The 15,627-nt window shown below is 44.9% G+C and overlaps 1 protein-coding gene across 1 annotated transcript in view; it reads left to right on the top strand.

Moving 5' to 3' along the window:
• Nucleotides 1–15,627, top strand: part of Skap1 (src kinase associated phosphoprotein 1) — a 296,586-nt gene that overhangs the window by 72,451 nt on the left and 208,508 nt on the right. Inside the window, exon 4 of the mRNA XM_032912818.1 lies at nucleotides 4,273–4,374. Coding sequence (XP_032768709.1) covers nucleotides 4,273–4,374 — 102 coding nt within the window. The remainder of the gene's footprint in view (nucleotides 1–4,272; nucleotides 4,375–15,627) is intronic.

Genomic DNA, 15,627 nt, shown 5'->3' with positions numbered 1-15,627 from the left:
GCCCAGGACATTTTTTTTTTTTTCCGGAGCTGAGGACTGAACCCAGGGCCTTGAGCTTGCTAGGCAAGCGCTCTACCACTGAGCTAAATCCCCAACCCCACCCAGGACATTTTTAACCATGTGACACATAGTCGCTTACAGGTGACAAACAGACTTTACGACAGCACACTCACAATTAATTGGAAGAGAGACAAACGGCAGAGACTTCTACTGACACGAGAAAAACTAACGCGCCTTTATATGTTGAGCAGAAAATGTGTCTTTATGTTTTGTGTTATTTGTTCTTGCACTTCATTGCGTTTTCTAAACTTCAACCTGGTTTGTTTGTTTGTTTGCTTGTTTTTTGTCTCTTTTTCATCTCTTCGGTAAAATTGTCACCATTCTCTGCCTGTGTCCCCAGACAGCACCTGCAAGCTCAGAACCAGACTGGGTTGTCAAAAGAGTTACAAGGGGAGCATCATGATTCATTTTTCCCCCGATTCTATTTGGAATTGAATTAGTAGACAAAAGTTTTTAGCGGCTTAATTCACTTCTCCATAAAGTTTATGGAGCAGCAACAGCTGGTTGAATCCAAAGCAGCAAAAGCCAATGTCTAGTGGCCAAGCTATTGTTTCTGAATTAAGGGGGGGGGCTCATTAGCCTGTAATGAAAACACAGAATAAAAACAAACACAGAAACCCCGATGAAACCTTGCACCTGACACGAGGCTGTTTTATCTTTCTGCTCCAACCTCAGAAATCCCCCACTTACCACTCTTCGAAGCATGAATAAAATCGAGCCTGACTCTCAGAAAAGAACAACAGAGAAACCCCCCTCACGATGGGCCCCTCAGCACAGGTGCCCAGTGGAGAACCTGTCACTGAGCATACCAAGGATCAGATGGAGCGCCCAATTCTTATGACACTTAGAATCGAGGAACAAATTACCAGCTAATGGCAGGTGAACCCCTGGATAGAGTTCCTCTAGATCTTGTTTAGAAATACAAAAGAAAAAAAAAAGCTGAAGGTGGCGGAGGTGATTAATGGAGATATAGTGTGTTAGAATATATATCTGTAGAGAAATATATTGATTCCGAGGGAGTCGCAGCAGGAAGTGTGTCTCCAGTGGCAGAGGGGCTTGCCTGTGAGAAAGCCACTCTTAAGCAGATGGAGTTCAAAGCCCTAATTGTTCAGCTGCTGAGTGGAAATGTCTGTCACTGTAGCTTGTGATCATTTATGTCTGATCCCACTGGATCCTAGTTGGAACGGGGACTGCGAGAGCTGCCGACAAGTTCAGAGAACCCGAGTGCCTACGCTTTAAGGAAAAACTATGCCTTTTTAACTTAAGCCACTCCAAAATGACCACAGTAATCGTCAGTTCTCTAAAACTTTTCACCCATGCATCTCAACCAGTTGCAATCATTTTAATTACACTGGAGCGTCTATTTGACGAAGTGCAATAGGCTCGGTCGCAAGGGAGGTGGGCCACTGGGTACAAGAGTGAAAACACTTGGGACATCATTGTGGAGAACTAATCGAGTTTTAGTCTAAGGCATAGTTCTCAATGCTTTTCTCACTGGCAGCTGTGCTGATGCAGGCTCTGTGGGAAGTGTTGGGTTTAATCCTTCCTTGCTGCCTGTGTAGACAGGGGCACAGGCTGGCTCTGAACACAGTGGAGTTGCTTAAAGGCCACCTGTGCAACTCTTCCGAAACCACTGTGATCACACGGCAGTGACTGTGCGTTTGAAGTGAGTAAACCAAGTGGCAACTCCTGGCGGGTGTCGAGGGTGAGAGTTTTAGAGAAGGCGGCTGTGAATCCGATCTGTGTGCTGGACTGGATCTTGGAACCCAAAGGAAGGCGGCAACGAAAAATTCCACCAAGTACAAAGGTCGAATGTACCCATATTTGATGGTTTGGTGGGTAGATTTCACTCATGGGAGGAGCTGGTACGGAGGAAAACTGGATGAAGGCTGTATACAAGCTACGTCGTATCTCCACAACACTTTTATAAAACTTATTTCAGGGGGCTGGAGAGAAGGCTCAGCGGTTAAGAGCACCAACTGCTCTTCCAGAGGTCCTGAGTTCAAATCCCAGCAACCACATGGTGGCTCACAACCATCTGTATTGGAATCTGATGGCCTCTCCTCCTGTCTGAAAACAACAATGTACTCACATACATAAGATAAATAAATAAATCTTTAAAAAAAAAAAACCAAACTTATTTTAAAGATGGACACGGGGCCTTTAGTCCCAGCACTCAGGAAGCAAGGGTAGGAGAATCTTTGGGAACTGGAGGCCAGCCTGGTCTACCCAGGCAAGTTCCAGGATAGCCAGGGCTACACAGAAAAACCCTGTCTCAAGAACAAAGCAAAGCAAAACAAAAAACAAAACAAAAAAAAAAACAAAAAAAAAAACCAACCAAAAAAAAAAAAAAAAACAAAAACAAAACAAAACCCAAATACACAAAAAGAAAATCACCAGAAAACAATTTATTTTTAAAATTAAAAAAAAAAAAGCAAACAAGTTTTACAAATACAAAACCAAACCTAAAACTGCCCCCTTGATCGTCCCAACGCTTTAGAGGTCAGACTGGAGAGGAATGGGTTCTTCCTCTTGGCGGTTCCATCAGGGATTCAAAGCAAGCAGAGAACTGGATCTAGAACGATGGTTGAGCAAAAGCTGGTCAGCGTATCCTAAAAAAAAATGTTAAATTTTGCTTGCAGCATATACTGTTTTGAGAAAGGTTTTTCGATTGGCTTCCGAAATGAAAACTTTTATGGCTGCAGCTTGACTTACAGGTCTCCAGACAGGAAACTCATTTACATCCTTGTTGATAATGTGATTTCAGCAGCCCTGCCACGAAGTAAAATTTGAGTGTTTTAACCCTCTGTCCAGTATTGGAGGTTTTTATTGGGTAGCAGCCGCGCGCGGGGATGCTTCCCTGCTCAAAACTTGAGAAGCATTTTGTCTGGCTTTAGCTAGTCACCGCTGTGTCAGGTAAAAGAACTCTTCCCCCTCTGATGCACTCGGCAGTTTATTTTAAAGTCCTACGCATGCAGATGTTCCGGCCAGTCGAGGGCATCTGCCTACCGCTGAGCATTCGAAGACGAGTCTGGTTTGTGGAAAGAGAAGGCCGCAGTCAGTTTTTTTAAAAATCATTTTTTATCTCCTCCCTAGCCTTGTCGTTTAATTGTAGGAAATAAACCTTTAAAGCCGGGCAATCCAGATTCTTCGCAGGTTGTTTAGTTTCAATGCTCCCTGGTTGGAATCCTGGGCCAAAAACCACTACAGTGTTTACTGAGATTAGCATCGGAGATTTCCTTTGGAAATTAGTATCGGAGAGAATATTAAATTCAGTTGAAAAATCCCGTTTTCATGTTTGTGAAATGAACCAAGCAGCTGTTGGTGTCTTCTCACCAGCAGGCCTGTACCTCTGTTTGGGGGATTTTTTTTTTTAAGGAAAACAATCTGCAATGCTTTCATTTTCTTCTGGTTTCTGAGCGAGCAGACATCCTCTGCCTGAACCTTTTAAAGTATCGTAATAGCATTGGCCACTTCTACGAAATACAATTCAACAAAGGCCGAAAAAAAACACCCAAAAGAGATTAGCGATGTTTTAATTGCATAATTCAGTATTGTGTATACATTACCTTTTATCAAAGTCATTTTTGCAGAACAAATATTACCTTCCCCCGGCTTTCGGAGTCCCTGAGAGAGCTTTCTTTCAGGCTGTAAACCAGAATTACAAGAGCGAACTTTATTAAGGTTGCAAAACAAGTAGTGATTTAAGTAGGAACAGAATCCAGCCTGGGTTCTCCGTTTACGGCTCTGGTTTTTCGGGGTGGGAGGGAGTATTGACCTTGCTACATTGTATTAGGTAGAGAAGATTAGCCCCCCCCCCCCCGGTGTCCTTCCTTCCATTTCATTTAGAAATGGAAGGAGAAAGAGGCCTTAGGGGTAAAGGTTGTAATTCACGGAGATGTGGAATTTATGAAAACAAATTTATACAGCAAGGCTTTCATTTTAAATGTGACAGAGAAATTACTCTTGTGTGGCGAAAGGTCTTCCCACTCGGAGCTACCAGTTGCTTAGTGCTAGAGGGAGGTGGTGGTGTAGAAGATTTCGTTCACACTTAAGTTGGTTCTTCAAGTTGTTTCTCTGCCTCTTCTAGTGGGACTGGGCATGGCCATCACGTAAGGGACGGTGCCATCTTGGCGAGCGCCGGGAAGACACCTGTAAACGTGCTTGTCAAGATGTCCAGTGGATGACCCAATTTTCCTTCTCAACCCTCAGGAGACGACCTTGGCCAAGACGGCTCTGATGAAAATCTGAGTGGGACACACGGCCCAGCCCTCGCATCAGAGGCATCCTTTTGGTCAGATTATCAGGAGGAGGGTGAGTGTCATCTCTCTGGCTGTGACGGCCTTTCCTGTGGCCCTCTCTGCCTCTTGTCATGTTGTTCCCAGCAATGGCTTTTTCCGTGTCGGCGATCACTGGTTTGCAAAGAGCAGCTACTGGCTTCATCGTGGTGCTCAGCCCCTTGGGTAATTCAATGTTCCCACAAGTTAACGTATTTAGAGAAACACTGGTTCCATGGGGGAGACCTCATTATTGATCTTCGTCTGAAACAGCAGCTCATAAAGCATGAGGACATTTTAAGACCACAGGGCCCAGTTACTCCAGCCTTTCAGATCCTTTGGCTTCACTGAGATGCATGGGCATTGGGTTCCATGCTTACGAAAATTGGGTTATTAGCGTATTGTGAGGTATCTGAGACCTTTAGGCCTGTTTACTACATTATCTCACCTATGCTCACACACCTCGGACTGCAACTGGTTTTATTCAAGAGAAAGGCAAACGAACTCAATGCAGATCTCCCCATGACATTATTTGAATTCTTGTACATTGGAGGACTTAAAGAATTTCTTTGTGATAACCTTTTTTTAAAAAAAAAAAATGTAACAGTAGGCAACGTGTAATGCAAAAAGATCCCTGAATTTCAGATCTATTAGGATAGAGATTACGGGCTGGTGGCTGCCAGCTTCTGGTGCAGGCTTAGATTTCCCAGGGGCGGGAGGTTGCTGGGCTCTCCTGGCATCCGGCCACAGGAGCAGGAGGTTTGAGCATCTCTGTGTGCACAGTGTTCTTATCAAACTCTCTCATGCCTTTCCAGTGGGAGGAAAGGCTGAAGATGTTCCTGAACCAAATAGTAAATTGGAAACTTATTATCCTCAGGGGCTGGGAATAAAGTTGGTAAATTGTTCCTTGTTTCTCTTTATGGATTCGTACTCTTCTGTTCCTTTTTTTTTTTTTTCCTTCTAAATTCCAAGAAGGCACGGTCCCTCTTTTTCTCTCTCTTTACCTGTTTGTTACTTGCTCTTTCTTTCAGCCGGTTCGGACGAGTCTTATATTTCTCTTTCGTTAAATTGATGACTTCCACCTCGGAGTAATGGACCGAGTTGCCCAGGAGTATTTTGCCTTGCTCAAGCTTCTCCCGGTAGTAGCGTGAGGCGGTGCCCACACGTTCAAAGCTGAAAGGGTCCACTCTGCTTGCGGGCGTCGTACTAGAAACACTGGGCTGGAAGCTTAATAATTACCTTGGTAGCTGACTAATAATTGTAGAAAATTAACAGTGCAAAACGTGAAGAAACTAACCTTTCATTTGGTTTTGATTAATCTAATGCTTGACAGAATCAGAACAATGGTGTCTCGTTAATTCATAGGTCACCTGCTTGGTATTTCCAGCTTTCCAAAATACAGCTGAGAATACAAGAAGTAAGCCAGCAAGACCTCGGGGCAGAAATAGATGTCGATGAATTCCGAGTTGATGCTTGGCTTTCTTATTCTTAGGAGTGGCTCTGAGGCCCTCACTGGGGGAAACCCTTTCTTTCCTTTCCTTAGGAATTTGTATTGCAGTGTTTCGGTTTCTCGGGCCACAGTAAAGCTTCAGATTAGAAGAAGGGATGCTGTGAGCTGGGTGTGGTGGCGCACGCCCGTAGGGAGGGTCTTGAGTTCCAGGCCAACCTGGGCTATAGCAAGACCCTGCTTGAGGAAAAAAATGAGGAAGAGGAAGTAAAGGAGGAAGAGGAGAAGGGGAGGAAGGGAGAAGAAGGGGAGAAGGGGAGGAAGAAGAGGAAGAAGAGGAAGAGTCTGGGAACGGCATCAGCTAGAACTTGACCCCGAAGGTAAGAATCAGAAGCTAATGTAAACCATGAAAACCAGAACCCGGAAGCTGGGCTGTAGCTCAGTGTAGAATACTTGCCTCACAAACACAAGGCCTGTTTTGATCCCTAAGACAGCAAAATAGCAACACACGAACAAACAAAACAAAAACATGCAAAAGAGAGTTCCTAAAATAAATAGAACAAAGACACAAAAAGGTAAGATCCTTAAGTAAAATTGGTACAGACATTCGTAAAACTAAACCATAGCAACCTGGGACTTACTCGTGTCCTAGAAAGACTCCTCGAATCCCCCTACCCAACCCCAGCCCCATCCTAGAGAGAGACTGCTCATATCACACCCCACCCCGTGGCCTAGAGAGACATTGCTCACATCCTTGTAGATGAATCAAAATGCTGAGAGCTGGCGTGTACTGAACACTTTCTGTCCTGAGAACACTTTGTGTCCTGAGCACCTCTGCTACACTGCTTAACCCTCACCACGGCCATGAGAGGTAGATGTAAGCCTTACATTCACCCTACAGATGAAACCCTGAGTCCTGGCAGAGGTAACTTACCCCATCCCACCACCGCGGCCGTGATTTGAACCTGTTGTGTTGGTTCTAGTTCAGTTGCTAACCGCGATACTCTTGTAACTCCTGCCCCACCTGGCTTATCCCTAAAGACGGATCCGCCTTGCAGATATTTTGGCTCAGATTATGTGAGCAGTGCACTTAATGCTTAAAAAATCATAAGCAACCGGGGGAGGAGGGGACGGCTCACTTGGTAAAGTCTACGCTGTGCAAGCATTAGGACCTGACTTTAGATGCCCAGCATCTACATCAGGGTGCAGCCCACACCTGTAACTCCAGTGGTCAGAGGCAGGGGAGAGGGGAAACCAGGAAGATCCCTGGGGTACTCTCTGGCCATCCTGTCTTTCTAAATCAGTGGGCTCCAGGTTCACTGAGAGACCCTGGCTCGAAGAATAAGGCGCAGAAGCAACTGAGAAAAACACTTGACTTCCGCATGAATTCGCATCCGGTGATGCAAGCAAGTGTTCAACTGAGTGTACGTGTGCTCACACACACATACACACGAACACATGCACAAGCACACGCCCTATATAAACACAACTATTTTTTTGTTAAAACTAGTCGAATTTTAAAAGTTTGTGTCGGTGGGCCTGGGATTACAGTAGATAGAAGAGCACTGCTTAGCTCGTGTGTATGAGACCACGCTTTGCATCCAGAGCACTGGAAATCAAGATCATGCTAAAAGAAGTACACCTACATGCGGAACATTCCAAGGTGTTCCGAAAGAGAGGCTGAGAGGGCTCAGCAGTGAAGAGTGCTTGCTGCTCTTCCTGAGGACCCAAGTTTAGTCCTCAGCACCCATGTTGGGTGGCTAAACCACTGCCTGTAATTCCAGCTCCAGAATAAAATTAAATGCTAAGTAAGAGTTTCCCAAAAGAGAGGTTAATTATATTAGCAATATTATGTTCTTCCAAGAGTTTTTGGTCCTTCATGGCTGTGCATGAAAGGTAAAGCCATCCCCCAAGTGACATAGTTAACGGCAGAGATAGGGACAGATGCGTGAGTCTGTGTTAGAAACTTTACTGTAGCCTCACACCATGTTTGCATTCGTGCCAACCACTGAATGTAGAACAGAACAAGAGCTCTTGATGGGTAACAATCAAGATGGATGCCGCCCTCCTCTGCGAGTGAAAGATAGGTACAGTTCCTGTGAAATTGGGGGGTGGGGGGCTATAGAGAGGGTGGAAGTTGGGGTAAACGTTTAGCTTCTGCTTCATTAACGTTCAACGTTACAGAGATGCTAACGCATTGCGCCGTGTATCTAACAAGACCTACTTAGACATTCCAAGGCGCCACGGGAAGGATAAGCAATGTAACGGCCGACCAGGCTCCAGTCCTCGTGTCTCACCGCCTCACTGGGAGACACATGGTCACTAAATAGACAAACAGACGCAAAGGCAGTGCCCCCGTTGACTGGCCAGACAGCACCAGCCATACTTTAGGAAGGAAATAGGTTTGACTTGCTCTGAAGTGACATTCATTTTAAGCTTCTGGAATTTTATCTGTACCAGAAGCCATCAAAATGTTTAGCTTTGTTTTCTTCCACCCCTCGAGTCAGGACAGCATTCTTAACTTAGAATTATTAAAGGGCACGTAGCCTGACTGGCTGCCCACAGCTGTACTGATAAGCAGGAACCATGACGCATGGCGTGTTTGGTTCATGCCTTTGTGGAGACTACAGAGTCCTGGGAGAGCATGGGAGTTTACCCAGGTGCATAGAGAGAGAGAGAGAGAGAGAGAGAGAGAGAGAGAGAGAGAGAGAGAGAGAGAGAGAGACAGAGAGAGAGAGAGAGAGAGAGAGAGAGAGAGAGACAGAGAGAGACAGAGAGAGAGAGAGACAGACAGAGACAGAGAGAGAGAGACAGACAGAGACAGAGAGACAAACAGACAGGGACGGAGATAGACAGAGAAAGGGGAAAGGGAGGGAGGGAGGGAGAAAGGAGGGAGGGAGGAATGAAGGAAGGAAGGGAAAGGAGATAGAGACCCCAAAGTTATAGACTAAACCAAGCATAGAGTTGAGAGTGCTTTGCTACCTGATTACAATTCTGCTTTCCTGTGTGAATGCCCAGAACCCCGGCAGGCTGCATCCTGTGGCGAGACACTCACAGAGCGCAGCTCTGCCACTGGAATGAGGACTTGCTAACAGGGACTGACGTTTAGATTTCTGAACTAAAAGCATAGCTTCTTCCATTGGGAAGGGAAGAAACATTGCATACAGCATCTAAGCAAAACGGGAAGAAGGCAACAGTGGGTACGGTAACGGAACACAAAGCAATCACCCGAGAGCCCCGGATCTCATTTATTTTAGTGTCTAAAATGCAGTGGATTCGAATGCATCAATAAACCGTCCTCATTAGGATAAGGGAGAAATGCCTTCGACACTCTTTCAAGGATGGGTGAGGGAAACACTTAGGCTATCAACAGGGCACAGTGACTCCTTCTGGAAGAAAGAAAAAATTAAATTGTTTTAACAGAAATGTAAAACCCTGCAATAGTGAGTTCTTTACGCCATATGATTGTATTCTAATTAAAGGAAGAGGTTGGACAGATTTATCTATAAAGAACTGAGGATGTATTTAGTTTATTAGGTCAGAGAAAGTTCTTAATGTCTTTGCTGAGTGAGATCCAGGTTGGAAATGGAAGCTCTGCAACATTGTTGCAGACCAGTGAGAACCACAAAGACTTACTGATGATATCACTACGTGCTTGATCTGTAAGAAACTGCAAAGTTGGAGTTGGGGATTTAGCTCAGTGGTAGAGCGCTTGCCTAGCAAGCTCAAGGCCCTGGGTTCAGTTCAGTCCTCAGCTCCGGAAAAAACATAAAACAAAAAACAAAAAACAAAGAAACTGCAAAGTTGTTCAAGTAGCAATGGTGGGAGCTTTCAACCCCATGTTTTGTTTGAAAAGTACATTTGAGGGTTGGGTATTTAGCTCAGTGGTAGAGCGCTTGCCTAGGAAGCGCAAGGCCCTGGGTTTGGTCCCCAGCTCCGAAAAAAAGAACCAAAAAAAAAGAAAAAACCAAAACAAAAGAAAAGCACATTTGGAAGTATAAAGAATGTTCTGGAATTGGATTTATCAGTGTTGCTCTCGGCATTTCTTAGTTTTAAATTCCCCCGCTTTCATCTCCGATCCGAATGCAAGTCACGGCAGGATTTATGGCTGTGAACAACAGGCCCAGGGATTCAGAGACTTTGCCAGGTTCTGTTCTCAGCCTTAGAAGTAAAAAGAGATGTAAACAACAATGAACTCAGTTTTGTTGGTTATTGTGGGTATCATCATCATCATCACCACCACCACCATCATCATCACCATCACCACCACCACCACTACCATCACCACCATCATCATCCCACAGTGCTGGGCATCAAACCTCAGATTTTTGGCCAGAATTCTACCATGGAGTTAGCTTTCTAGCACTTTTTGTTTTTCAATTATGAAAGAAGACATCAGAACTGAATGTATTTCAAATTATTTTGGTATTGTGAAGCGAAAATAAAGGTTTAGAACTGGGTATGATGGCACTCATCTGTAATCACAGTGTCCAGGAGAGAGAGGCAGGGGATCAGAAGTTAACCACGTAGGGGCTTTGAGGACAGCCTGGGCTACATGAGGTCTTGCTTTAAAAACAGATGGTGACCTTTGCCCACCCACCATGTGGATGTATTGCTGCAAAGAAGAAAAGTGAAGTTTTAACGTATTGTATGTAGGTGAGAGTCAAGTTTGTGCCACGGTTTGCTGTGCAGAAGAGAGTCTTGGGAGGTGGTAAGGATTCTTCAGCTCGGTTAGTTCTTAAGCCAGCTCAGAGGGAGAAGCAGGGAGGACCGTTACCTTCATTTTACAGGTAAAGAAGTGAGGTTTAGAGAAGACCAGGGATTTGGCCGTGGACGACAGACACATTGAGATCACGTAGGGGTTGGGATCATGTGGCTACCTGTCCTTTGGGTTTTCCCATCTATTCTCCTAACTGCTTTATCCCGTTCATGTAATGTTAACTCATGAATGGAAATACCCAGGGCTCAAATGTAACCCGTGACTACTGCTTTACGAGCACGCCACAGAATTCAGCATGTAGTGCCACATTACAGTTCATAGTTCCATTCTGTATTTTGTAATTTCCTTTATAAAATTAGCTTTTAAATGTATACGTTCATTTAGAAGCATCTGTGATACTTTCGTCATATATTTTAAATATATATTTTATTTTAATCCCATATATAATGAGGATTATATATATCCCACATATATGGAATGTATATGTATATGTATATATAAACATATATATGTGATATATATGTATGTATGTGTGTGTATGTATGTGTGTATGTATGTATGTATGTATGTATGTATGTATGTATGTATGTGTGTGTGTTTGGGAGGGGGACTGGTGTGTGCTATGAGTGCAGTTGCCCACGGAGGGCAGAAGAGGGCGTTGGATCCTCTGCAGCCTGAGTCCCTGGCAGTTGTGAGGTACCAGACAGGGATGCTGGAAACTGAACACAGGTCCCCAGTGAGATCGGTTCATCTCTCAACCACCGAGCCACCTCTCCGGACACTTTGTTCTGGTTTTTATTTTAACTGTTCTGTTGTGGGTTCTAGGATTTTTTTTAAAAAAAACCCCTCTGTCTCTGATTGAATTCTCATTTTCTTTCCTTCTGGTCTTGAGATCACAGCCTGTATTGTTTTGATCCGACTTTCTGCGAACCGCAGCGGGGTTTGCTCCTCAGGTCTTGGTTAAACATACTCTTCCCAGGTTTTCCTGTACAAACCATATTCTTGGCTCTTCTGTGGCCTCAGTTTTCTTTTATCTGCCGAGCAGGTTGTGCTAAGATCTCTCATCCCAGCTGTAGGCCATTCCATTGTCTGTTTTGTTTTACATCCTCAAAGTTACAGTTCTATAAAGAACTCTAATCGTCAGAGCCAATTTCCTCCTAACGAGCTCTGAAATCCAACCTTCCAAACGTCTACCCTCCTGTCTCCGTGTACGAACTCCCACTTGCTAAGCCAAGTCTGCCATCTTGGTCGGCAAGAGCCGCACCTGCCCCCCGAGGCTCTGTACTCAGGGTGTGTGAAGAATGCCCTCCCCACGAGCCGCTCTCACGTCTCCACAGTTGTGAGTATTTAAGGACCCGTTTTCGTGTGGAAACGATACGGGCTCACTGAGTAAACATCAAGCACTCTATAAGGTTTACTGAGGTATGCGGATTAATGATGCAGGGATTCGAGTCAAATGACCTCATCGATCAGGATAAATCTTAGCTTAAGTCTCTCCGTAACTCGGGAGGAGCATGTGCGTAGAGATACTTTACTTGAAATGTTAGAAGCCAATCACAGAGTCTGTCACTGCTTCCCCAGTGCCAATAACACTCAATCCCTCAGCACGCACAGCTCCTTGGTAGACAGAAAGGAATAATAGGCGGAGAGAGTGAACTGTTCCCTTTCTCTTGTGTGTGTGTGTGTGTGTGTGTGTGTGTGTGTGTGTGTGTGTGTGTGTGTGTGTGTGTGAATTAGTCAACTGTGTGAACATATTTAGAGTTTTTAGGTGGTTTTTTTGTTGTTGTTCTATAATATGAAGATAGGGAGAGGGCTCAACATAGGCTCTCCCCTACATGTCTGTAAATAAATCCACACGCGTGCATACCTACGCGCAAACATTTGTCACACTTTCGTCTTATTCTCCAGACAACTGCGTTCATCTTGATTGTTAGCTAGAAGATGTCTTTCTTTTGAGGCTCTTGCTGGGGGGGGGGCGGCACATAAAAGTCATTTACATCACTGTGATCTGGGGACCCAAGAACGCACTCTCTAGTAAAGTCCACCCCCGTCTGATGGCCATGGTGGATTTCTGAACACGTCTCTTAGTGGCTTCAGGTGAATCCCGATTTCAGATCACTGAGAGACATTAAGGACCCAGTGTTGAGTTAACTGTGATAAGGGTAAGTGAGCTGTCATTCAGGATCGTAGTGGCCTTCCTCATGAAGACAAATGCCTTATTGGATCTAAGGCATCACGTCGTTTGTGTAGTCTGGTATAAATCACAGATGAAGATGACAAACGGGGCTTCAAATCTGACAGTAATTTATATAACGTGAACAAATGATTACCACGGATTATACATGTTTCGTGAAGAATTAAAAAACAATAACAATTATCTGTCTATGAACAACCCATTTTTCATTCTTTACCCTGGCATGTCTGGCGACGGGCGCATGTTTAAACTCTAACCTTCTTCAGTACCCTTTAAACACTCTCACGCATGTCGGTTCTGGGCTGTCCTCCACGGTGCTGCTTTTACTGGAACACAAAACACATGGGAAGCTTGCTAACGTAACCCAAGCTTCTACACGAAATGATGGTAGTTTAGATTCTGAAGATGCTCGGCAATCACCTGGCGAAGTGTTATCTCACCAAAGAGGAGACCTAGGGAGTGAAGGTCCTCAGAGTCCTAAGGAGTGAAGGTCCTCAGTCCCATTGCAAGTGACAGGGTCAGTGTCACACTGCAGTGACGCCTGTGGGGAGAGCCTGTTGGTGTTCACCCATGTAGATTCCCCCTCACCTGTGGAACTTCCTCCTCTGTGTACAATCCCAGCATGCTTTGCAGGGTGATACTCGAAAACTCTTACAAACCTAGTCCTGGCTCTTAAGTTATTTTTCTGAAGTTTCAGTGAAATTCTTCAGACATGCACATCTTCCATGTAGATGTTCACAACCTTTTCTCAAAATGACTCGGGCTGGTCTATTTTACAAGCATCCCCAAATGTCCCAACCTATGCTATCACATCTGTAGGTAAAGTACAACGAGTTCCTGAATTGATTCGGCATTGGACCGTGAGTTATCTTTTGAGGCCCTCGGTTCACTTCGTAGATTTTAATATACTACCGATGAAGGGTTTGTTATCGAATACCTCTATCACCAAGCACCCTTATTCAGACACGGGCTTAGCACACGGGCTCTAAAAGGGAAGTAAGATGCGAGTCCTTGGAGGGAGCCAGTCACCTCGCCAAAGAGAGGAGCTTTGAATTTCCCTACCACGCAGCATGCCTCACGGTCAAGTGTTGCCGATGCGGGTCAGACTCCACAGGGAGCACCAGTCGTTTGGCCCCGCAGTGTTTTGGGAGACATTGAAAGGAATATTTGACTTCTGGCCAAAGTGGTTTTGGAAGTCTTTTCCAGAAAGGTCAAACATTTATTGGGCTTTTCCTCCAATTAACGGGAGAACAGTCACAACGTTCTTAAGTGCGAGGGGCCGATTTTCCAAGAGTGGCTTGGCAGAAGAGACTGTTTACATAATGCCTGGAGTAATTTTTGTTTCTCTCCAAATTCTAAACTCATCAACAAGTAACAAGTTTAATAGCGATCACTTCCTCGTACAGTAACTGTTAAGGACGCCGGTGTGGTCACTTGGGTGGTGGCGGACTCACAGGGTTTTGGCTGCTACTGCGTGGTGCTGTGCTTGCGGGCGTCGACACCAGTCAGAAGCAGGGAGCGCTTACGTCTCTACAGGCCGCTGACTGCAAGTCCCATTCACCGCCTAATTGTCTTGTTCAGAGTCTATGAACGCAATGTGGCTCAACGTGGCGTTTGCTTTGCAGAGACGGTCTCGCCACCCCAGGGTTGGTTATTGCGCCCATGGCAACCATGTTTAGAATTCGAAAGCCCTCGGTACCACCTTAACGACTAGACCGTCCTTCCTCAAGCTCCACATTGGCCGTCTTTACTTCCAAGTCTAATATTCACATACATTTAGAAAAATTTAGTTTAAGCACAAATGACTCCCTCAGGCCATACATACACACATGCACGCACACACACACACACTCACACACACACACAAACACATACACACACATATGTCTCTTCATACTTTGGCAGTCTTTACTTCTCTGTTAGCCATAAATTCTTTTGACCTAAAGTTCAATTAGTAAAAACAGAAATTCTTCGGGTTGGGCATATAGCTCAGGGACAGAGCTTTTGCCTAGAGTGTACAAGGCCCTGAGTTTGCTCTCTATGACAGTGGGGGAGAATGAGAAAGAGACAGACAGACACAGAAGAGAGACACAGACAGGCAGATACACACACAGAGATGGAGAGACAGACAGAGATGGAGAGACACAGACAGACAGACAGACAGACAGACAGACAGGTTGACTAGTACTGAAGCTCTGCTTAGACCAGGATATTATGGTGGACTGAGCAAAGATGGTTGGATTCCCAAACTCTGGTCCCTATCTGCCCTCACCTGCCTTTCAGATTCGATATCCGCCCCCCCCTTTTACTGTTGTACCCTAAGGGTCTTGAGGCCAGACACTAGCAAGAAAGAAAGATTAGGCAGAATAGGACCTCTGGCTTGTAAAATATTGGGGTTTTCAGGGGTAAATTGTTTATTCAGGGGACATTTTCACTTATAGAAGCCTTTATACAATTTGCAGGAGGTTTTTAAAAAAATAAACTGTTAGCCCATAACTTACAGGGCACAGCGTATTTTCATAGAATGGCCTGGAATGTAGGCGCAATTTTATCCTTATGTCATTTCACAACGGAGCCTTGGATTTTATTCTACCAGCACAGGGTTAACTGCTGTCCTGAGCTCGCCCCCCTGCAGACAGTCACTGTCATCCCAGAAAGACATTCTCAAACACCCAGCAGCAGAGTGAGACCTAGAGACTGTCAGAGCTCAGGGTGGGAAGTGTCTGGGTCATCTAACATAGCCCATCTAATGAATTCACATCATTCTTGCTAATATCTCACTTAATTAACAATCAAATATAGCGATTACAGTTTGGGCCCTTCCTTCCCAGGACATCCTTCCCGCCCAACTATTATTAGTAATTTATCCTTCATGTCTTACCTAAACTTTCCCTTCCTTGGTTTCAGGCCATTGCTCTTTTCCATACCA

This window comes from Rattus rattus, chromosome 9, assembly GCF_011064425.1.
Source record: "Rattus rattus isolate New Zealand chromosome 9, Rrattus_CSIRO_v1, whole genome shotgun sequence".
Classification (NCBI taxonomy): Eukaryota; Metazoa; Chordata; class Mammalia; order Rodentia; family Muridae; genus Rattus; species Rattus rattus.
The sequence above is the reverse complement of the archived record's forward strand: the minus strand, read 5'-3'. Positions and strand labels throughout refer to the sequence as shown.